At 43.4% G+C, this 22615-nt stretch overlaps 1 protein-coding gene across 4 annotated transcripts in view; it reads right to left on the bottom strand.

The window, feature by feature from the left end:
- Positions 1–273: 273 nt before the first annotated feature.
- The window catches only part of LOC115154723 (neuronal migration protein doublecortin), a 96269-nt gene continuing 73927 nt past the window's right edge, over positions 274–22615 (bottom strand). For 2 of the 4 annotated variants that reach the window (XM_029701235.1, XM_029701234.1), the window contains exons 4-8: positions 18470–18572; positions 8291–8347; positions 5764–5832; positions 2994–3091; positions 274–2746 (exon numbers count right to left, since the gene is read on the bottom strand). In XM_029701235.1, coding sequence (XP_029557095.1) covers positions 2690–2746; positions 2994–3091; positions 5764–5832; positions 8291–8347; positions 18470–18572 — 384 coding nt within the window. In that variant the 3' untranslated portion in view covers positions 274–2689. The remainder of the gene's footprint in view (positions 2747–2993; positions 3092–5763; positions 5833–8290; positions 8348–18469; positions 18573–22615) is intronic. The other 2 variants (XM_029701236.1, XM_029701237.1) reach the window with 2 other exon arrangements.

Raw genomic sequence — 22615 nt, 5'->3', positions numbered from 1 at the left:
TTGCATGTCTTCAGAATACAGCTAAGAGGACCTGCTGCAAATATTACACAGTAGGATCCATTGCAACACAGACCACGCCTAGTATTGATCAAAAACAGATTGGAGATGGCCTGTGATGTGACTTCATCGTGATAAGATTCATGGACGTCAATATGGATTGGTACCGTGTGTATGTATGGCAGTGGTGGGACTAAAACAATGAGACAGAAATGTAAAATTGTATTGTTCAGTTAAGACTGAGCCAACAGCCATCATTTGAGTACAGCCAGAACGGGAGGTGGAATACAACTCTTTTAATTGCAAAAGGGAATTGGTTAATACATAGAGTGAAGCACTGAAACAAGCCACTGTGACATTGCAAAAACACCATTAAAGAGGACGTTGTACATTTCCCAGTAACCCAAGTCATTCCATCAGAGATGCATTCAAAGAGAACAGAAAGAGAGAACGTTTGCACTATAGTTACCCTGGCATTCTACAAAACAATGTATGAGAGATCACACTGCGCTGATGGCAGCTCTACAATTCAAGACATTTAAAAATGCTTTACAAACAGATTGTTAACAAAGAGGACATGTCTTAGTTTTCCTGTTTTTTTTTGTTGTTTTTTTTTATCAAAAGACGCCAATCAAAAAAAAAGGCACCACTGGAGGTGAGAGTTTGGCCCACACCTCCTGTATTATATGGTGGTGGCAGCTTCACACAAAACAACTGACCGACACTGTTAATGTTAAGCTGTAGAAAATCTGGGGCAAAGAGACAAGATATTGAACAGCTGGTGAGATAAAGTAGAACTGAATTCTCCAGAAAAGACTTTTATTTTACAAAGTGTTGATTCCCAGAAGATGTAAAAGTGGACATGCAGCTGTAGTGCTGACATCACAGTGACATCACTCCCTGCAGATGGCGGGTGTAAGTAGTCGAGAGTGTGCTGTGCTGCTCATTTGGGTCAGATTTGGGTCAGATCCAGAGAGAGGTTCACACTGGATCACTTTACATACGTAAATACCTTACATACGTAATACTTGGTCTAGTATTTCACACTATTCTTTGGGACGACTGCCACAGAAAAATGTCCCTATGCCTGCACTAGAACACAATGATGTGTTAATCAGATTTCGCCGGACATCCTCTCTAGGAACATGACGTTACTATAACCATTCATGTGTTATCCGTCAAGAAAAGGAACAATGTTTTATACATATATATTACTTCATTTTTTTAATAATACTTTTTTCCGAACAAACAATTCAATTTCCTCCTATCTAAACTTTGAATTCAATCAGTAAGCACTAAGAAAAAAGATTTAGCCATGCAAAATGTGAGAAGCTCTACTTATTGTTTTCTGTGCTGGTGAAAATCTATTTACCCTACAAGGACATGGTCTGGTTAGAATGGTCTCATGGGAGGCCCCAGTGACAAACAGACAGTACAGCACAGTAGCAGACAGGTATGTCTCCACTGGGGGAACTACAGATGATCTACATTTTAGATTTCCACTTTGCTTGATACAATATATACTTTGGCTTTGACATTTTTTATTGTAAGGATCATTTATTCTAAACTTGCCTCAATATAAGTACACCTGGCTTTATCACATCTCCATTGAAGTCTCCATCTTAGAATCAGTCACAAAAAGGAGTTCAAATAATCATCACCAAAATACATTTAAGAATCCTAAACCGTTATTTAATAAAACAAAAAAGGATGTGCTTGTTTGTTTTAAAAAAAGGGCCAATTTTTTTCTGGCTTTGGTTGGGTTTGTACACACTAATAGAACTTCCCCCAGTACCCCTACTCTATATGCCCACGGTTTCAAAGCTGCTTGGCGCCACTGTGCCTTGCAGTTTTTGAAGACCTCATAGATAGATGATGCACAGAAAACATGTTATGTTGACTCAACGTTTGGCAGGCGTTGTATTGACGTTTTTATGAAAGCATAGTTATGAATGTTAGGCATTAGCTGGGATGTTGCAATGGCTATACACAGTATTTACAGTAGATGAAAAGGAGGACATTCACCTCTCACGGCTAAAGCGCCTTCCCCTAAAAATGTTCTTATTACTTTTAACAGCTTGAACCATAGCACAGAAAGAGAGAGGACAAAGAGGGACATTATGAGCAAAACTTGACTACTGACTACTACACCCCAGAGAAATAGTCCATTTGCTGCTTGGAATTGTGCACTTGAATTGGGAAAATCGTAAAAATGTGTGATTTGCCCTATATCAGAATGCATGGTTTTCAACTGGAAAGAAATACACTTTTGTAGTTACATTGTGGGAACTGCATCTTTGAAATTGCTTGTTAGTAAATGATGTGCCCCTTCTGAGAGCATAAGAGGAACCATTGGACTTTCACACAATAGAAGGATTTGGCGAATTTGTAAGATGCAGTAATTCGTACATCATTGTCGTATACGCCCAGCATATACATTCTTAACAACATAGGATATAAAAAACAAGATCTAGTGGTGAATTCTCAAGCAGCAAAAGGTGGAACAGCCGTGGTGACCAAGGTCAGATAGACATAGCACGTGGCACCAGGGAGAGATCAAATGGAGAAGTCCTCCCGGATAGTACACTAGAGGATGCTGGCCGTTAGTGAAGGTGGAGAGCACCAGAGATACCTCCAAGTGGCAGGCCAGGGGGAGACGGGTAGGCAGGCAGCAGCTGACAGACAGGAGGCTCTACATGGACTCCCCAAGAGAATCATCATCATCCAGAGATAGGGGCAGGTAGAGATCCTACAGGGAAAAACATGGGAGGATCAAAGTCTGAATGAGCTAGGGGACACTTCCTCTTCAATGAGTTCTGAGCTAAGCTATTGGGCTTGTAGGTGCAGTATGAGAGAGAGGGGGGAGAGAGAAGGCAGTATGAGAGAGAGAGAGAGAGGGGGAGAGAGAGAGAAGGCAGTATGAGAGAGAGAGGGGAAAGAGAGAGAGGCAGGGAGGGATAGGTAGTGGTATTTAGGTAGTGGAGTGAATGGGGTACCTTCTGCTTGCGGTGGATGCCTGGGCTGTTGGGGGTGGAGGTGGGGGACTGCTTGGAAATTGGGGTGGAGAGCTGGCTGCTGGAGCCCGTCCCATTGGCTGTGAGAACCCAAACGGAGCGAGAAAGAAAGGGAGGTGTAAAGAGAGAGAATACGAAAGGTAAATGGAGAAAGAAAGAAAGAGACCAGTGAATTAGACAGTGTGTATGCCAGGACTCCTTGGCCCCAGAGTAGGGTCATTCCTGGGCTTTGCCCTCACTTGGTTGTAGACAGAGTCTCTCTGGGCGGCTGACTGACTGACCGGGTCCCTGTTTGTTCCTCTCTGCTGGAGGACATTTGGCCATTGCTCTACAGCCCTGGCAGGTTGCTAGGATACCCCTGGCCTTGACAGTGTTTACATCTGAGAGTGGTGTGATGTGTCGTAGTTTGTGTAGTAAGACTTTTTAAAAGGCTTTTGTCTTTAAGAGAAAAACAGAACCCTTAAGGAAAGACTTTGAAACAGATGGTTAGCCTCTCTTCCAGTCTGAATTGTAAACAGGCACAGTGGACCAAGAGCTTTGCAGATGAAGCCAACTCCAATGCAATGAAGTTCATATCTTCATCCAGACCTAAAATATCTATTTAACTAAAACCAGGAAAACAAAAGTAAAAAGCCAAGAAAGGCCTCAAATGTAGCAGTGTCATGTAGAGAGAATGACATGAAAGCAGTATCTACAGAACTAGGTGGGGAAGGCAATAAAGATATGCCTAATCTATTTTAGTCCATAGCCTCTATGGCTGTATGTATATATGCTGTATGACAGTATAATGGCCAGGAGATTAACTTCTCCTGTCACATACAGCCAACTGTTAGTCTGATTCCAGTCTTTCAATATAAATCCGATTTTGAAGCAGGGGTTAAACAGAAACATGCACCGCAGATAACTGAAAACATGGCTTTTATTTCAAAAGAACAAAACATTTGAAATAAAAACGAAACAAACAAACAACAAAACAAAAGTGTTAATAAAATAGTAAAACCCAAACCACCCCGGGGGGAAGGGGGTATATGGGTTAATATTAGGGTATATGAGTTAATTTTGGGGTATAGGGGTTAATATTGGGGTATATTGGGGTATAAGGGTTAATATTGGGGTAGATGTATAAGAGGGCAAGCATGCTCGACAGGTAGAAACCATATCAGTACGCCAGCCTAATAAACACATAAGAAATATACAAGAAACCATTTCAGACCAAGCCCTAACAACAGCAACACACAGTATTTCTGCCTCCCTCCATGTCTGAAACTATGAAAGCTAAGTAATCAGTGTATCAGTACTCAATACAAAACTGTGTGATTGTTAAAAGGGTATATGTTGGATGACTTAGATGTACAATAATGAAAAACCAAAAAGAAAACAGTGTGGTGGTGTCATTTAACAGCGTACTATTTTGATCATGTGTCTGACTGCGGTGTAAAATCGGGGCCCCTCTACCCTAAGTGTTTCCCCACCCCTCCTGATCCGTCGCCCACCCGGGTGGCCACCCTACTCTCATGTCTTGACTGTAAAGAGGCTGCTTAACCTTGGATACATTAGGAGGAATACTAGCCACTTGGCTGTCCATCTGCTGCCTTTAAGGGCAAGCCCTCCCCGACCCCCACCAGCTCTCACTGAAATATTCAAGAGCACTGAGAGAGGGAGTCGGGCAGCAGAGTCTAGCTGGGAGGACACACTGACCTCACATTCACCCGCCACCAGCCAGACTAGCCAGCCAACTCACTGTGGAGTGACACAGGGTGACAGGGGGACACCAAGCAGCATTCTACACTATACCCCAGCCTGACACGTCAGCTAGGGTAGCACCTGGTGCGTGTGTGTGTGTTTTAGCCTACGTGTACACGTCGCTGGGTGAATTGATGTTTAGTTGTTCAAGGTGTGAGAATAAAGTGCCTAATTAACGGTCTCTCATGCCATAATCCCTTGACCCATGTAGTGAACCCTCTGACCTGTATAATCAGTGGTTACAACTGGTCTAGTAGTTAGAGCTGAGGGAGACTGCTGCCCCTTCCTGAGTGTTCTCTTCAAACCTCTGTACATCTCGTTGGCCCTCTCTTTGTCATAGACAGCGTATGTCAAGAATACTAACCGCTCTAAGCGCTTCAGACAGATGTTTACAATCCTCCACTACCTTTGTTTTCTTTTCATATTTCATCTTTTTTTATCAATGCTTAAGGACAGCAGATCTGGATTAGTATCATTTTGTGATTCGTAATCTGTTCAGATTATCCTGATCAAACATAGGCTGGATTTCTTTGTGTCCCCATTTCTATGTTTTAGTGGGGGTTTGGGGTGGTGCGGCGTGCAGAAGGTGCTGTGCTACGATTAGAGGACAGTTCCCGCCGGTAAACACTGTCTGAGTCACTGCCTCACTCACAGGACAGACAACGAACACGAGAGTTTAAACACCCTGTCTGAGCAATACAATCCCGGACAACAACATGCAGATTACAGACATAAAGTATAATTCAACATAAAAAAAAGAAGAAGAAATTAAACCAAATCAAAACAACAGAAAAAAACTCACATCATATTAATGACATGTAAAAACAGTAATAACCACATGCATTCATATCAGTTGGTTTAAATCTAGCTGCTTTTAGAATCAGGGTGGCTGGATGCTGAGAGGGTGAGTAGTAGTAACTCTGTAATAGTCTATGTGATGAAGCCGGTCTATGTCGGGTGTGGGCTTCCATGGGCAGTCACATTATAGATCAGACAATAATGAGCTCACTCGATTCAGCAGGAGACTTGCTGCGCCGGATCTGACCTGGACTTTTCTTCTTCATCATCCTGCAACCTTCTGTGGAGAGAAATGTACACACACAAACACACACACCACACAAACACACACACACACCACACACACACACAGTGTGTGAGCATAAGACAAACAAAGGCCACAGTAACTACAGTAGCATCTTCCACATGAAAGGCCGCATTGACAAAGAAACAGACGTTCATGCAAACAGACTGACACAATGGGAACATGGACACTGTAAATGGTCATTTATGGCCACATATGTGTCTTTCACGAAGTCCACTGTTGCTGCAATGTTTTCAGTCAGGGGGATTGGGTGACAGTTTGGTAGTGTCTGTTGTACAAAGAGTAGCTTCATAGTGAGCTTCAATCTATGTGACTTCTGTGTGTGTGGTCCCGTGTGGCTCAGTTAGTAGAGCATGGTGTTTGCAACACCAGGGTTATGGGCTCGATTCCCACGGGGGACCGGTACGGGGATTTTTTTTTTTTTAAATGTATGAAATGTATGAAAAATGTATGAAATGTATGCATTCACTACTGTAAGTCGCTCTGGATAAGAGCGTCTGCTAAATGACTAAAATGTAAAAATGCAGCAATTCTATGTACGGTAGTTTGGTGATATTGCACTGTAGTTGGGTGATATTGTACTGTAGTTTGGTGATATTGTACTGTAGTTGGGTGATATTGTACTGTAGTTGGGTGATATTGTACTGTAGTTTGGTGATATTGTACTGTAGTTGGGTTATATTGTACTGTAGTTGGGTGATATTGTACTGTAGTTTGGTGATATTGTACTGTAGTTGGGTGATATTGTACTGTAGTTTGGTGATATTGCACTGTAGTTGGGTGATATTGTACTGTAGTTTGGTGATATTGTACTGTAGTTTGGTGATGTTGTACTGTAGTTGGGTGATATTGTACTGTAGTTGGGTGATATTGTACTGTAGTTGGGTGATATTGTACTGTAGTTTGGTGATATTGTACTGTAGTTTGGTGATATTGCACTGTAGTTGGGTGATATTGTACTGTAGTTTGGTGATGTTGTACTGTAGTTTGGTGATATTGTACTGTAGTTGGGTGATATTGTACTGTAGGGTGATATTGTACTGTAGTTGGGTGATATTGTACTGTAGTTTGGTGATACTGTAGTTGGGTGATATTGTACTGTAGTTTGGTGATATTGTACTGTAGTTTGGTGGTATTGTACTGTAGTTGGGTGATATTGTACTGTAGTTTGGTGATATTGTACTGTAGTTTGGTGATATTGTACTGTAGTTTGGTGATGTTGTACTGTAGTTTGGTGATGTTGTACTGTAGTTTGGTGCTAGCCTTGTATGGCATGCAGTCTAATGTGTGTATGTAAAGCGTTGAGGTTTGCTGTATGTACAGTAGTTGTGTATGCCGTGTGGTTTATTCTGGGTCATTGCATTAACAGTGAAGCATGAAGCCGACAGCCACAAAGAATCCTAGACATCCTCCCCTCCTCCCTCACCTTCCTTGCCCTCCCTCTCCACTCCCCCTCCACTCTCTGCTCTCAGTACTCCACAGTGCCTCCGCCTTCCTCTCAGTACCACACAGCCGTTCTATACCTCCACCATCCTCTCTCCTCCTTCAGAATGTCTGATCTTCCACCTCTGTGCTCTCAGTGCCACACAGCCGTTCTATTCCTCCACCCTCCTCTCTCTGTAAATGCTAATCGCACTGTCTGTCTGTCCTTCCTGTCTGCTGTGAGCTGATCACACTGTGTCTGTCTGTCTCTGTTTTCCTAACCTTTACGCACCAGGAGTCACCCACACAGCCAGATGCTTGTGTGCCAGCGCTAGTGTGAAATGCCACCGGGCATTCAAAAATCCTTCACATCCAAAGAGCACATCAGACACTCACCTCCCCTCTAACGCCCCTCTCGCCCACTCTCTCTCTGGCAGAGACTTAGGTGTTTAGGAGACACCTGCTCTGCTGCACCCCCTAAGGAGAGGAATGGCATGGCCCAAAGGTGACAGAAGTGCCAGATGGGCTTATTCTGAAAATGGGCATGTTATGCCCTCACTAAAACAGTTACTAGTTCAATAACATACTGCGTTTGGCAACATGTTTATGATGTTTTTCTCAAGGCTTATGCATAATGTATTCAGGCCTTGAACGGGTTAATTAAAGGGCCTTGAGTTAAGTCCACATTTGCCATTTGAACTGGATCCAATTCGGCTTTTAGTGATGCTTATTACATACTGAGCTACAAACACTCCCCTCTGTCTCCTGCAATGGCCATAAAATCTGGCTGAACTTTAATGTGCAAATCTGATAAAACAAAAGGATCCAAATCTATACCAAATAGGGCTGTGTATGGTGATAAGATTGGACTATCGATGTGAAAACGCTGTATCAGCTTGGACCAGAGATAGGGCCCAGTCCTTCCCCTGCCTCTGGCCCCACCCAGGCCAACTCAGTGGTCTCCAGCAGACATGATATGATGTCAGTGTGATGTCGGCATGACCCCACTGACCTTGGTTATTAAAGGCCCCCTGGGCTGATTTGGGTTTGGTTCCAGAGGGGTAGTGTGCTGAAAGAAAGGAACCACAACATTAAAGCACACGGGTCAACTCCTTCACACAAGAACCCAGTGAGAGGCAGGCAGCGGGTCAGGAAATGGACCCCGTCTAAAACACATCAAACCTACACCGATGCTGTATAGTAGTTGTGTATATTATGAGTTCCCCTTACTTCTGATCTCCCTGCTAAACTCAGCAAAAAAAATAAACGTCCTCTCACTGTCAACTGCGTTTATTTTCAGCAAAATTAACATGTGTAAATATTTGTATGAACATAAGATTCAACAACTGAGACATAAACTGAACAAGTTCCACAGACATGTGACTAACAGAAATTGAATAATGTGTCCCTGAACAAAGGGGGGGTCAAAATCAAAAGTAACAGTCAGTATCTGGTGTGGCAACCAGCTGCATTAAGTACTGCAGTGCATCTCCAGTTCTTGCTGTGAGATGTTACCCCACTCTTCCACCAAGGCACCTGCAAGTTCCCGGACATTTCTGGGTGGAATGGCCCTAGTCCTCACCATCCGATCCAACAGGTCGCAGACGTGCCCAATGGGATTGAGATCCGGGCTCTTCGCTGGCCATGGCAGAACACTGACATTCCTGTCTTGCAGGAAATCACGCACAGAATGAGCAGTATGGCTGGTGGCATTGTCATGCTGGAGGGTCATGTCAGGATGAGTCTGCAGGAAGGGTACCACATGAGGGAGGAGGATGTCTTCCCTGTAACTCACAGCGTTGAGATTGCCTGCAATGACAACTAGCTCATTCCGATGATGCTTTGACACACCGCCCCAGACCATGACGGACCCTCCACCTCCAAATCTATCCCGCTCCAGAGTACAGGCCTCGGTGGAACGCTCATTCCTTCGACGATAAACGTGAATCCAACCATCAACCCTGATTAGACAAAACCGCGACTCGTCAGTGAAGAGCACTTTTTGCCAGTCCTGTCTGGTCCAGCGACGGTGGGTTTGTGCCCATAAGCGACGTTGTTACCGGTGATGTCTTGTGAGGACCTGCCTTGCAACAGGTCTACAAGCCCTCAGTCCAGCCTCTCTCAGCCTATTGCGGACAGTCTGATCACTGATGGAGGGATTGTGCGTTCCTGGTGTAACTCGGGCAGTTGTTGTTGCCATCCTGTACCTGTCCTGCAGGTGTGATGTTCGGATGTACCGATCCTGTGCAGGTGTTGTTACACGTGGTCTACTACTGCGAGGACGATCAGCTGTCCGTCCTGTCTCCCTGTAGCGCTGTCTTAGGCGTCTCACAGTATGGCCACATCTGCAGTCCTCATGCCTCCTTGTAGCATGCCTAAGGCATGTTCACGCAAATGAGCAGGGACCCTGGGCATCTTTCTTTTGGTGTTTTTCAGAGTCAGTAGAAAGGCCTCTTTAGTGTCCTAACTTTTCATAACTGTGACCTTAATTGCCTACCGTCTGTAAGCTGTTAGTGTCTTAACAATCGTTCCACAGGTGCATGTTCATTAGTTGTTTATGGTTCACTGAACAAGCATGGAAAACAGAGTTTAAACCCTTTACAATGAAGATCTGTGAAGTTATTTGGATTTTTACGAATTATCTTTGAAAGACAGGGTCCTGAAAAAGGAACGTTTCTTTTTTTTGCTGAGTTTATATAGAGAGGTGTCGAGGTATGAAAGAGGGAGCTAAGTGTGCAGTGGCCTGTGTAGCTATTATGTAAAAATAGTCTACGAAGCTTGTAGGGAGTAGCCAGGGAAGCTTGGTAGCTCCTCTCCACTCCACTCAGAGTCAGTATCAGCACCACTGGATCATCTGACCTAAACCTGTCACCACCAAGATGAATGGCTGTTCCTCTTCCCATGCTAATCCCTCCCTGTTGCTTACTTCACACAACACGCACAGCAGGTCTATACATTAACATACACTACCCACACATAAATACACAAAGCCACACATTCACTGAGAGGAGTGATACATTTACTCTGGTATGTAAGAGGCATCTGTCCCAGCGTAGCATGGAAAAACCTGTCCTATATGTAGGCCCGTCTTTTGAAATGTGATGTGAGGAAAACATAAAATGGCCATTCTACAGTCCTTCCCATATGGCCCTGGTGGTGCCTGATCCTATTTGGCATTTGAGGCGCCCTAGAGACTACTTATCGATCAGTTAGCATGGCTAAAGCCTAATTTACATCAACTCCGTCTAAATAATGAGCTCTAGTTCAGTACTGATGTGAAAGACCTAAGTGTTGGACTGCGAGGAGAAAACTCAAAAGGAGACAAAAGGGGATTTTGCTATGTGATGTATTTACCAGTCATTCCATTGAACAGCTAGCTAGCCTACATGTGGACTGAGCTGCTGTATGTTAACTCTAGACAATATCTGGGTTCACTGGCATGCAGATATTTATTTAACTTTCTATTTCAGATAGATTCTTTACTTTCTAAATCAGACACCAGACCTGTGAGTTCCTGTCTGAGTTCCTGTCTGAGTTCTTGTCTGAGTTCCTGTCTGGGTGGATGTGAGAGAGAATGAAATATACAGTAGTCAGCATACAGTCAGTGTACAAAACATTAGGAACACCCTCCTAATATTGAGGTGCACACCCTTTTGCCGTCAGAACAGCCTCAATTCGTCGGGGCTTGGACTCTACAAGGTGTCGAAAGCGTTCCACAGGGATGCTGGCCAATGTTGACTCCAATGCTTCCCACAGTTGTGTCAAGTTGGCTGGATGTCTTTTGGGTGGTGGACCTTTCTTGATACACACAGGAAACTGTTGAGCGTGAAAAACCCAGCAGCATTGCAGTTCTTGACACAAACTGGTGCGCCTGGCACCTACTACCATACCCTGTTCAAAGGCATTTAAATATTTTGCCTTGCCCATTTACCCTCTGAATGACACACATACACAATCCACGTCTCAATTGTCTCAAGGCTTAAAGTGGAACTGACAGCATTTTAGCAACATGAAATCTTAGCTGTTCATAAACAACCCCAGGAAGAATATGACACTTAAAAAAAAAAAAAATTGACAAGCGATCACTTAGATATGGTGATTTTCATGTTTTCATAAATTCTTAGAATGTTTGAGAATTACGTATACTAAGGCATTTGTGAAAATTCTATAGCAGTATAGAGTGGTAAAGCGTCCGTGCGTTTGGACACTTAGTAGACACTGCAGTAAATAAAACACCTGTCTCATCCAGGACTGGAGTCTACGCTGACCGGTGCATCATGGCCAATCAGAGCTACAGTAGGCCTTTATGCCAACAAGCCATTGCCACATAGGCCTGCTATCATTCACTTTGAACTGGCCTGTGTGTTTACAGGCAGTTGTAACAGCTTGACTTTAGATCTTTAGAAAGCATTCGCCAAAAGCCACAGAATACACCTGAATGGATTTCTGCAAATATGTCAATACCACGGGAGTCCTCTTACATTTGGGAAACATACAATCGTATTGATCAAACAACCATAAAAAGGTAGGCTCTCAACAAGATCAAGAACTAATGCTAACCAGAGAAAGATTAGCTCAAATATAACAAAATAACATTAGATAAACCCTCTCAAAGTGTACGTCATGGAATGTTGAGTCAAATATAATCTATTTTTAAAACCTCTTATGAAGATGGTTATGTAACATAAATTGGGAATTTGATATGTTTGGTTGATATTCTGATTGTCTGTTCGTTTCATACATGCAAAGTAGTTAAAACGCAATCAGTTCCACTTTAAAAATCCTTCTTTAACCTGTCTCCTCTCCTTCATCTGCACTGATTGAAGTGGATTTAACAAGTGGCATAAATAAGGGATCATAGCTTTCACCTAGATTCACCTGGTGAGTCTATGTTTTGTACACTCAGTGTATAGTAGCACAATCACATTGACAGATGAGAGAATGTCTAAAAAAGCGGGGTTACAGTGGTGTAGTAGGTTTCTAGTGATGTTACAGTAATGTAGTACGTGACTAGTGGTGTAGTAGGATACTAGTGATGTTACAGTGGTGCAGTAGGTTACTAGTGGTGTTACAGTGGTGCAGTAGGTTACTAGTGGTGTTACAGTGGTGTAGTAGGTTACTATTGGTGTAGTAGATGACTAGTGTTGTTACAGTGGTGTAGTAGGTTACTAGTGGTGTTACACTGGTTTAGTAGGTTACCAGTGATGTTACAGTGATGTAGTAGGTAGGATACTAGTGATGTTACAGTGGTGTAGTAAGTTACTATTTGTGTAGTAGATGACTAGTGTTGTTACAGTGGTATAGTAGGTTACCAGTGGTGTTACAGTGATGTAGTAGGTTACTAGTGGTGTTACAGTGGTGTAGTAGGTTACTATTGGTGTAGTAGATGACTAGTGTTGTTACAGTGGTGTAGTAGGTTACTAGTGGTGTTACACTGGTTTAGTAGGTTACCAGTGATGTTACAGTGATGTAGTAGGTAGGATACTAGTGATGTTACAGTGGTGTAGTAAGTTACTATTTGTGTAGTAGATGACTAGTGTTGTTACAGTGGTATAGTAGGTTACCAGTGGTGTTACAGTGATGTAGTAGGTTACTAGTGGTGTTACAGTGGTGTAGTAGGTTACTATTGGTGTAGTAGATGACTAGTGTTGTTACAGTGGTGTAGTAGGTGATTACTTTTGTTACAGTGGTGTAGTAGGTTACCAGTGGTGTTACAGTGATGTAGTAGGTTACTAGTGGTGTTACAGTGGCGTAGTAGGTGACTAGTGGTGCTACAGTGGTGTAATAAGCTAATAGTGATGTTACAGTGGCGTAGTAGGTGACTAGTGGTGCTACAGTGGTGTAATAGGTAACTAGTGATGTTACAGTGGTGTAGTACGTGACTAGCGGTGATACAGTGGTGTAGTTTGTTGACAGATGATATTAAAGTGGTGTAGCAGGTGACTAGTGGTGCTACAGTTGTGTAGTAGGTTACTAGTAATGTTACAGTGGTGCAGAAGGTGACTAGTGGTGTTATAGTGGTGTAGTAGGTGACTAGTTGTGTTACAGTGGTGTAGTAGGTTACTAGTGGTGTTACAGTGGTATAGTAGGTTACTAGTGGTGTTACAGTGGTGTAGTAGGTTACTAGCAGTGTTACAGTGGTGTAGCAGGTTACTAGTGATGTTACAGTGGTGTAATAAGTAACTAGTGGAGTTAGAGCGGTATAGCAGGTTACTAGTGGTGTTAGTGGTGTAATAGGTTACTAGTGGTGTTACAGTGGTGGAGTAGGTTACTAGTGGCGTAACAGTGGTAAAGTAGGTTACTAGTGGTGTTACAGTGGTGCAGTAGGTTACTAGTGGTGTTACAGTGGTGTAGAAGGTTACCGGTGATAAAGTAGTGCAGTAGGTGACTAGTGGTGCTACAGTGGTGTAATAAGCTAATAGTGATGTTACAGTGGTGTAGTAGGTGACTAGTGGTGTTACAGTGGTGTAGTAGGTTACTAGAGATGTTACAGTGGTGTAGTAGGTGACAAGTGGTCTTACAGTAGTGTAATAGGTGACTAGTGATGTTACAGTGGTGTCGTACGTGACTAGTGGTGAAACAGTGGTGTAGTTTGTTGACTAGTGATATTACAGTGGTGTAGTAGGTGACTTGTGGTGTTATTGTGGTGTAGTAAGTGACTAGTGGTGTTACAGTGGTGTAGTAGGTGACTAGTGGTGTTACAGTGGAGTAGCAGGTTACTAGTGATGCTACAGTGGTGTAGTAGGTGACTACTGGTATAGCAGGTTACTAGTGGTGTTATAGTCGGGTAGACGGTGACAAGTGATGTTACAGTGGTGTAGTAGGTGACTACTGGTATAGCAGGTTACTAGTGGTGTTAACGTGGTGTAGTAGGTTACTAGTGTTGTTACAGTGGTGTAGTAGGTGACTAGTAATGTTACAGTGGTGTAATATGTTACCTGTGGTGTTACAGTGGTGAAGTAGGTGACTAGTCGTGTTACAGTTGTGTAGTAGGTGACTAGTGGTGTTACAGTGGTGAAGTAGCTTACTAGTGGTGTTACAGTGGTTTTGTAGGTTACAGTGGTGTTACAGTGGTTTTGTAGGTTACAGTGGTGTTTCGGTGGTGTAGCAGGTTACTAGTGATGTTACAGTGGTCTAATAAGTGACACGTGGTGTTACAGTGGTGTAGTATGTTACTAGTGGTGTTACAGTGGTGTAGAAGGAGACAAGTGATGATACAGTGGTGTAGTAGGTTACTAGTGATGTTACAGTGCTGTAGTAGGTGACTAGTGGTGTTACAGTGGTGTAGTAGGTCTCTACTGGTTATACAGAGGTGTAGTAGGTGACTAGTAATGTTACAATTGTGTAGAAGGTGACTAGTGATGTTACAGTGTGTAGTAAGTGACAAGTGAAATTACAGTGGTATAGTAGGTAATAGTGGTGAAACAGAGGTGTTGTAGGTTACGATTGGATTACAGTGGGGTAGTATGTGACTAGTATTGTTACAATGGTGTAGTAGGTGACTAGTGCTGTTATAGTGGGGTAGAAGGTTACAAGTGGTGTTACAGTTGTGTAGTACGTGACTATTGGTGCTTGTAGTAGGTTACTATTGGTGTAGTATGTTAAAAGTGGTGTTACAGCAGTGTAGTACGCTACAGTGGTGTAGTAGTTTACAATTGGTGCAGTAGGTTACTGGTGATGTTACAGTGGTGCAGTAGGTGACTAGTGGTGTTACAGTGGTGTAGTAGGATACTAGTGATGTTACAGTGGTGTAGTACGTGACTAGTGGTGTTACAGTGGTGTAGTAGGTGACTAGTGGTGTAGTAGGATACTAGTGATGTTACAGTGGTGCAGAAGGTTACTAGTGGTGTTACACTGGTTTAGTAGGTTACTATTGGTGTAGTAGATGGCTAGTGTTGTTACAGTGGTGTAGTAGATTACTAGTGGTGTTACACTGGTTTAGTAGATTACCAGTGATGTTACAGTGATGTTATAGGTTACTAGTGGTGTTACAGTTGGTGACTAGTGGTGTTATAGTGGTGAAGAAGGTTATTGGTGATGTTAAAGTAGTGCAGTAGGTGACGAGTGGTGTCACAGTGGTGTAATAGGTAACTAGTGATGTTACAGTGGTGTAGTACGTAACTCGCAGTGATAGCGTGGTGCAGTAGGTTACTATTAATGTAACAGTGGTGCAGAAGGTGATTAGTGGTGTTAGTGGTTTAGTAGGTGACTAGTGGTGTTACAGTGGTGTAGTAGGTTACTAGTGATGTAATAAGTGATTAGTGGTGTTAGAGTGTTGTAATAGGTTACTAGTCGTGTTATGGTCGGGTAGAAGGTGACTAGTGGTGGTACAGTGGTGGAGTAGGTTACTAGTGGTAAAACAGTGGTGTAGTAGGTTACTAGTGGTGGTACAGTGGTGGAGTAGGTTACTAGTGGTGTTACAGTGATAAAGTAGGTTACTAGTGGTGTTACAGTGGTGAAATGTTTACTAGTGGTGTTACAGAGGAGTAGTAGTTTACTAGTGCTGTTACAGTGGTGCAGTAGCTTATGTGTGGTGTTACAGTGGTGTAGTAGATGACTAGTGTTGTTACAGTGGTGTAGTAGGTTACTAGTGGTGTTACACTGGTTTAGTAGGATACTAGTGACGTTACAGTGGTGCAGTGGGTGACTAGTGGTGTTACAGTGGTGTAGTAGGTGACTACTGGTGTTACCGTGGTGTTATAGGTGACTAGTGGTCTTAGTGTTGCAGTAGGTTACTAGTGGTGTAATAGATTACTAGAGGTGTTACAGTGGTGTAGAAGGTGACTAGTTGTGTTTCAGTGGTGTAGTAGGTAACTAGTGATGTTACAGTGGTGTAGAAAGTGACTAGCGGTGATTCAGTGGTGTAGTTTGTTGACAGATGATATTAAAGTGGTGTAGTAGGTGACTAGTGGTGCTACAGTGGTGTAGTAGGTTACTAGTAATGTTACAGTGGTGCAGAAGGTGACTAGTGGTGTTATAGTGGTGTAGTAGGTGACTAGTGGTGTTAAAATGGTGCAGTAAGTTACTAGTGGTGTTACAGTGGTGTAGTAGGTCACTAGTGGTGTAACAGTGGTGTAGCAGGTTACTAGTGACATTACAGAGGTGTAATAAGTAACTAGTGGAGTTAGAGTGGTGTAGTAGGTTGCTAGTGGTGTTATAGTCAGGTAGAAGGTGACAAGTGGTGTTACAGTGGTGTAGTAGGTGACTACTGGTATAGCAGGTTACAAGTGGTGTTACAGTGGTGTAGTAGGTTACAAGTGGTGTTACAGTGGTGTAATAGGTGACTAGTGATGTTAAAGTGGTGTAATATGTTACTTGTGGTGTTACAGTGGTGCAGAAGGTTACTAGTGGTGTTACAGTGCTGCAGTAGGTTACTAGTGATGTTACAGTGGTGTAGTAGGTTACTAGCGGTGTCACAGTGGTGTAGTAGGTGAGTAGTAGTGTTACAGTGGTGTAGTAGATGAGTAGTGGTGTTACAGTGGTGTAGTAGGTTACTATTGGTGTTAATGAGGTTACTAATGTAGGTTACTAGTGGAGTTATAGTGATGCAGTAGGTTACAAGTGGTGTTACAGTGGTGTAGTAGGTTACTAGTGATGTTACATTGGTGTAATAAGTAACTAGTGGAGTGAGAGTGGTGTAGTAGGTTACTAGTGGTGTTATAGTCAGGTAGAAGGTGACAAGTGGTGTTACAGTGGTGTAGTAGGTGACTACTGGTATAGCAGGTTACAAGTGGTGTTACAGTGGTGTAGTAGGTTACTGGTGGTGTTACAGTGGTGCAGCAGGTTACTAGTGGTGTTACAGTGGTTCAGTAGGTTACTAGTGGTGTTACAGTGGTTCAGTAGGTTACTAGTCATGTTACAGTGGTGTAATAGGTTACTAGCGGTGTTACAGTGGTGTAGTAGGTGAGTAGTAATGTTACAGTGGTGTAGTAGATGAGTAGTGGTGTTACAGTGGTGTAGTAGGTTACTATTGGTGTTAATGAGGAGTAGTAGGTTACTAGTGGAGATACAGTGATGCAGTAGGTTACAAGTGGTGTAGTAGATGAGTAGTGGTGTTACAGTGGGGTAGTCGGTTACTAGTGGTGTTACAGTGGTGTAGTAGGTTACTAGTGGTGTTACAGTGGTGCAGTAGGTTACTAGTGGTGTTACAGTGGAGCAGTAGGTTACTAGTGGTGTTACAGTGGTGCAGTAGGTTACTAATGGTGTTACAGTGGTGCAGTAGGTTACTAGTAGTGTTACAATGGTGCAGTAAGTTACTAGTGTTACAGTGGTGCAGTAGGTTACTAGTGGTGTTACAGTAGGTTACTAGTAGTGTTACAGTGGTGCAGTAGGTTACTAGTGGCGTTACAGTGGTGCAGTAAGTTACTGGTTGTGTTACAGTGGTGTAGTAGGTTACTAGTGGTGTTACAGTGGTGCATTAGGTTACTACTGGTGTTACAGTGGTGCAGTAAGTTACTAGTGGTGTTACAGTGGTGCAGTAGGTTACTAGTAGTGTTACAGTGGTGCAGTAGGTTACTAGTGGTGTTACAGTGGTGCAGTAGGTTACTAATGGTGTTACAGTGGTGCAGTAGGTTACTAGTAGTGTTACAGTGGTGCAGTAGGTTACTAGTGGTGTTACAGTGGTGTAGTAGGTTACTAATGGTGTTACAGTAGTGCATATAGTGGTGCAGTAGGTTACTAGTAGTGTTACAGTGGTGCAGTAGGTTACTAGTGGTGTTACAGTGGTGCAGTAGGTTACTAGTGGTGTTACAGTGGTGTAGTAGGTTACTAGTGGTGTTACAGTGGTGCAGTAGATTACTAGTGGTGTTACAGTGGTGTAGTAGGTTACTAGTGGTGTTACAGTGGTGCAGTAGATTACTAGTGGTGTTACAGTGGTGCAGTAGGTTACTAGTGGTGTTACAGCGGTGCAGTAGGTTACTAGTAGTGTTACAATGGTGCAGTAGGTTACTAGTGGTGTTACAGTGGTGCAGTAGGTTACTAATGGTGTTACAGTGGTGCAGTAGGTTACTAGTAGTGTTACAGTGGTGCAGTTGGTTACTAGTGGTGTTACAGTGGTGTAGTAGGTTACTAATGGTGTTACAGTAGTGCATATAGTGGTGCAGTAGGTTACTAGTAGTGTTACAGTGGTGCAGTAGGTTACTAGTGGTGTTACAGTGGTGCAGTAGGTTACTAGTGGTGTGGCTGCTCTCACCATTCTCATCCAGGGAGAAGTCATCCTGGGCGTAGCGGAACTTCTCTGGGCCACAGGCAATGAAGACATCATCATCACCAAAGAAATCCTGAAGACAGGTGACCTGGTGGAGCAGAGACACACAGGGCCATGTGAGAATGCAGCTCTGCGACAATGCATACATACAATTCAGTGGGATCTTAACATGACATATCAGATATGAAATACATTCATCTTTGACAGTGACCAGTCCGACCAGTCTCAGCACTACCACCTCCTTGACTCTGCACTTTTCTCCAGGTCACATCATGTCAGTAACAGCTTTACAGTAACGGCAACACACAGATAGAGCAAAGAAATTCAGCAGCCAACGTGTGCCCCAAAAATAAGGGGGCTTATACTGCATTAACATTCTCAAGTTCGCTAAACTGCTTTTAAAATGCTGGTTGTGTGTTAATTAAAAAAGATAATACACTTGCATTCAACCACGACAAAACGTTGCATATAATTGTGCGAGGTTTGAGATTAGTGAATAGCTGTGGGGCTAGCTCGTAGAATGATCTAAAATCCTAGGGTTTAATACCGCTTAAATTGGAGATGGTTGTTGATGATAAAATCTGTGGCTGGTAAAGGACTAAGACATGGGAGATAATACGACTGCAACATCCTACTTTACATAAAGAGCTATTATTAGGAAGAACTGACATTTTTAGTATAAGGAGACAAAGGTGAATTTATCTAAGATTTCATCTAATGAGTCAGACCTCCTTCAGCCTTCAATGGAGTCCAACAGCAGACAAAAACTCTCCTACAATAGGTTGTATTCAGCCAATGAAAGAAAGCTGGTTGTATTGAGTACTCTTGGCACGTTAGCATGGCTACTAGAGCCAAACATGTCCCAATCACACACAGTCCAACGTTACTGAGTCTTTAATAATGACTAATAATTGTGTATCACAGAGCTCGGTTTAACCCACTCCTCTAAAGGGTCTGATCCCCTTCACTGCAGCTGTTCATATCAGAAGCTACTTACTAGACAGATGTCTTGGGCCACACCCACTTTCACTGATGACCCTCCAATAGAAAAGCCCTGTTACTGGAACTAGCAGGTTTATTAGGCCCTCCCCCGCCTCACATTCAAAACACAGTCTTCCTCTCTGGTCTCCCGGGTGACAGGCGTCCAGGTTGCCACGCCACGCCCCTGAGGTTCAAAACCTGGAGGGTAATACCCAGGATACATCACATTACAACCTTCTTTGTGACACACTTCTAAACTATGAGCTGATGCTAATTCTGGAGCACCCCACCCCAGCAGCTGCCATGATGCTTGTCGCTACTGGAGGAGTGTCTGGTCTGCATGGCGTCTGGCAGCTGTACATCCTCCATGTCCCACGGGTCCAGGACATAGACAGGGGCAGGAGTGGCACATATCCCTAGGGTCAAACCCTAGTGATGAAATTACTATATATAATCCCATTCTTATTGCTTTTTCATTGTAGACCTCTAATTAACTCACCCAGTCTTTCAGTGTATCATTAAACAGTCAATATTGTGAGCTTAAAATTGTGATTTACATTTTTTTATTATCTTCAATCTTACAATTCCCATGTGGAATTTAGCAGGAATGTAGCTCTATAATGGGGACATTTTAAGCATGCCTCTCGGGCTGTCAATCATGTGTCAGATGGGAAGCGTGATGGGGTCTGCCAGCCCTCCACCCAGCCCCCACCACATCTCTAGGTGGTGCTAATGGAGAGGGGATGTAAATGAGGTCTTTGGTGGTCTCTGGGGGGTCTGTGTGTCAATCCCTCTGATGACAACAGCCCATCAAGGCTGGCTGGGCTCCCCAGCTACACTGGTAATGAGGGGGGCCGAGGGGGCTAAGCAGGACACAGGGCCCTATGAGGGAGGCCAAACTTGACTATGGTTCATAACAGTCTCTCTCTGTCCATCCCCCACACCCAACCCCCATGCTTTTGTTTAGGGTCAGGACGAGGCAGAGGTCATTAGAGTGATGACAATAGAACAGACTGAAGAAAGGAGCGATAGAGTAGAACTGCTTAGAAGACTGAGAAACATTTAGTGAAAATATAACGGTCTGTAGAAACTAAGCTTTTCATATACCACTTTATGCAGTGATGGTCAACATTAGTACAATTCAATGTATTTATTTATTGATCTTGTCCATTACTTTAGAATGAAAGGTCTAAATCAGATCATCATGATCCTGGACATGATAAGATCCCGGACATGATTAGATCATGGACACGATAAGATCCCGGACACGATAAGATCCCGGACACGATAAGATCCCGGACACTGTTATTTTGTGAAGGAATCCATTTCTGAGAAAAACAGCGAGAAGCCTTTTGGAAGCCTTTTGGAAACCAGCTGTGGTGTGTGAATGTGGGCCGAATAGAAAACATATTAAGCGTATTACTGGGTTTCTGCAGTAATGGAAAGACAATACTCTGAACCACAGGAAGGCCCAGATATTCAGCCTTTCCTTTCCAGAGATCAGGTCATACGGCACTACCATTACCACCAGGGAAGTAAGTCTGTCTCATTATACCCATCTCACTATTGAAAAGCACTACTTCATCACCTAATACAACTGAATGTTTGTGTCTATGCTCAGACATGAGTGCAGCCACTGCTGTAAAGTACTATTGACAGCCCGCTCAGCACACCAGTGTGCTTTACACTAGAGGAGCCGTCATGGCATCCAGTGTGACAGCCACTCTGTGTGTGGATTTGTGCTGACAAATGCATAGAGCTAATTGACTGCAGAGCTTCTGATTATGAAGATGCCTGTCTGATCTGACAGCACTGTTACTGTGACACACATGGCCTAGGAAGGTTCAGGAGGGACAGGGACAGTAGTAGAGGGAGAGAAACATTAGAAGAGGGAAAGGGACAGGCACCAGGGGTGAAGGAGGACCTGGGGACAAAGTCAGGGTCCTTGCTACCCGGGATCCTTGGGACGTCCCTACCCCTTTGAAGTTAACATTTTTAATGGTTAAGGTAAGGGTTAAGGTTAGGGTTAGGTAAGGGTTATGGTTAGGGTAGGCGTTAAGGTTAGGGTAAGGGTAGGGTTTAAGGTTAGGGTTAGGTTTTAGGCTACAGTTAGGGTAAAGGTAGGCGTTAAGGTTAGGGTTAGGGTAGGGTTTAAGGTTAGGGTAGAGTTTAAGGTTAGGTAAGGGTAATGGTTATGGTAAAGGTAGGCGTTAAGGTTAGGGTAAGGGTAGGCGTTAAGGTTAGGGTAGAGTTTAAGGTTAGGGTTAGGTGAGGGTTATGGTAAAGGTAGGCGTTAAGGTTAGGGTAGAGTTTAAGGTTAGGTAAGGGTTATGGTTAGGGTAAAGGTAGGCGTTAAGGTTAGGGTTAGGGTAGGGTTTAAGGTTAGGGAAGAGTTGAAGGTTAGGGTTAGGTAAGGGTTATGGTTAGGGTAAAGGTAGGCGTTAAGGTTAGGGTAGAGTTTAAGGTTAGGTAAGGGTTATGGTTATGGTTAGGGTAAAGGTAGGTGTTAAGGTTAGGGTAGAGTTTAAGGTTAGGTAAGGGTTATGGTTAGGGTAAAGGTAGGTGTTAAGGTTAGGGTAGAGTTTAAGGTTAGGTAAGGGTTATGGTTATGGTTAGGGTAAAGGTAGACGTTAAGGTTAGGGTAAGGTTAGGGTTTAAGGTTAGGGTAGAGTTTAAGGTTAGGGTTAGGTAAGGGTTATGGTTAGGGTAAAGGTAGGCGTTAAGGTTAGGGTAAGGGTATGGTTTAAGGTTAGGGTAGAGTTTAAGGTTAGGGTTATGGTTAGGGTAAAGGTAGGCGTTAAGGTTAAGGTAAGGGTAGCGTTAAGGTTAGGGTAGAGTTGAAGGTTAGGGTTAGGTAAGGGTTATGGTTATGGTTAGGGTAAAGGTTAGGGTAAGGGTAGGGTTTAAGGTTAGGGTTAGGTTTTAGGGTAGGATGTCTCAAGGGTGCCAGATAGCAGTAACCCAAAGCAGGTCGGACTTCCCATTGGGCAAAACAGTCATTATGACGTCACTACAACTAGTTTTGCCCACTTGCTTGACCTGTCCTCCATCCTGTTTTGCTAAAGACGTCTTACAGAGAGCGAAAGAACGAGAGAGCGATAGAAAGAGAGAGCGATATATAGAAAGAGAGAGATAGTGTTGATGGGAGTC

Source organism: Salmo trutta, chromosome 19 (assembly GCF_901001165.1).
Source record: "Salmo trutta chromosome 19, fSalTru1.1, whole genome shotgun sequence".
Taxonomy (NCBI): domain Eukaryota; kingdom Metazoa; phylum Chordata; class Actinopteri; order Salmoniformes; family Salmonidae; genus Salmo; species Salmo trutta.
This window is presented reverse-complemented; position numbering and strand designations above follow the sequence as displayed.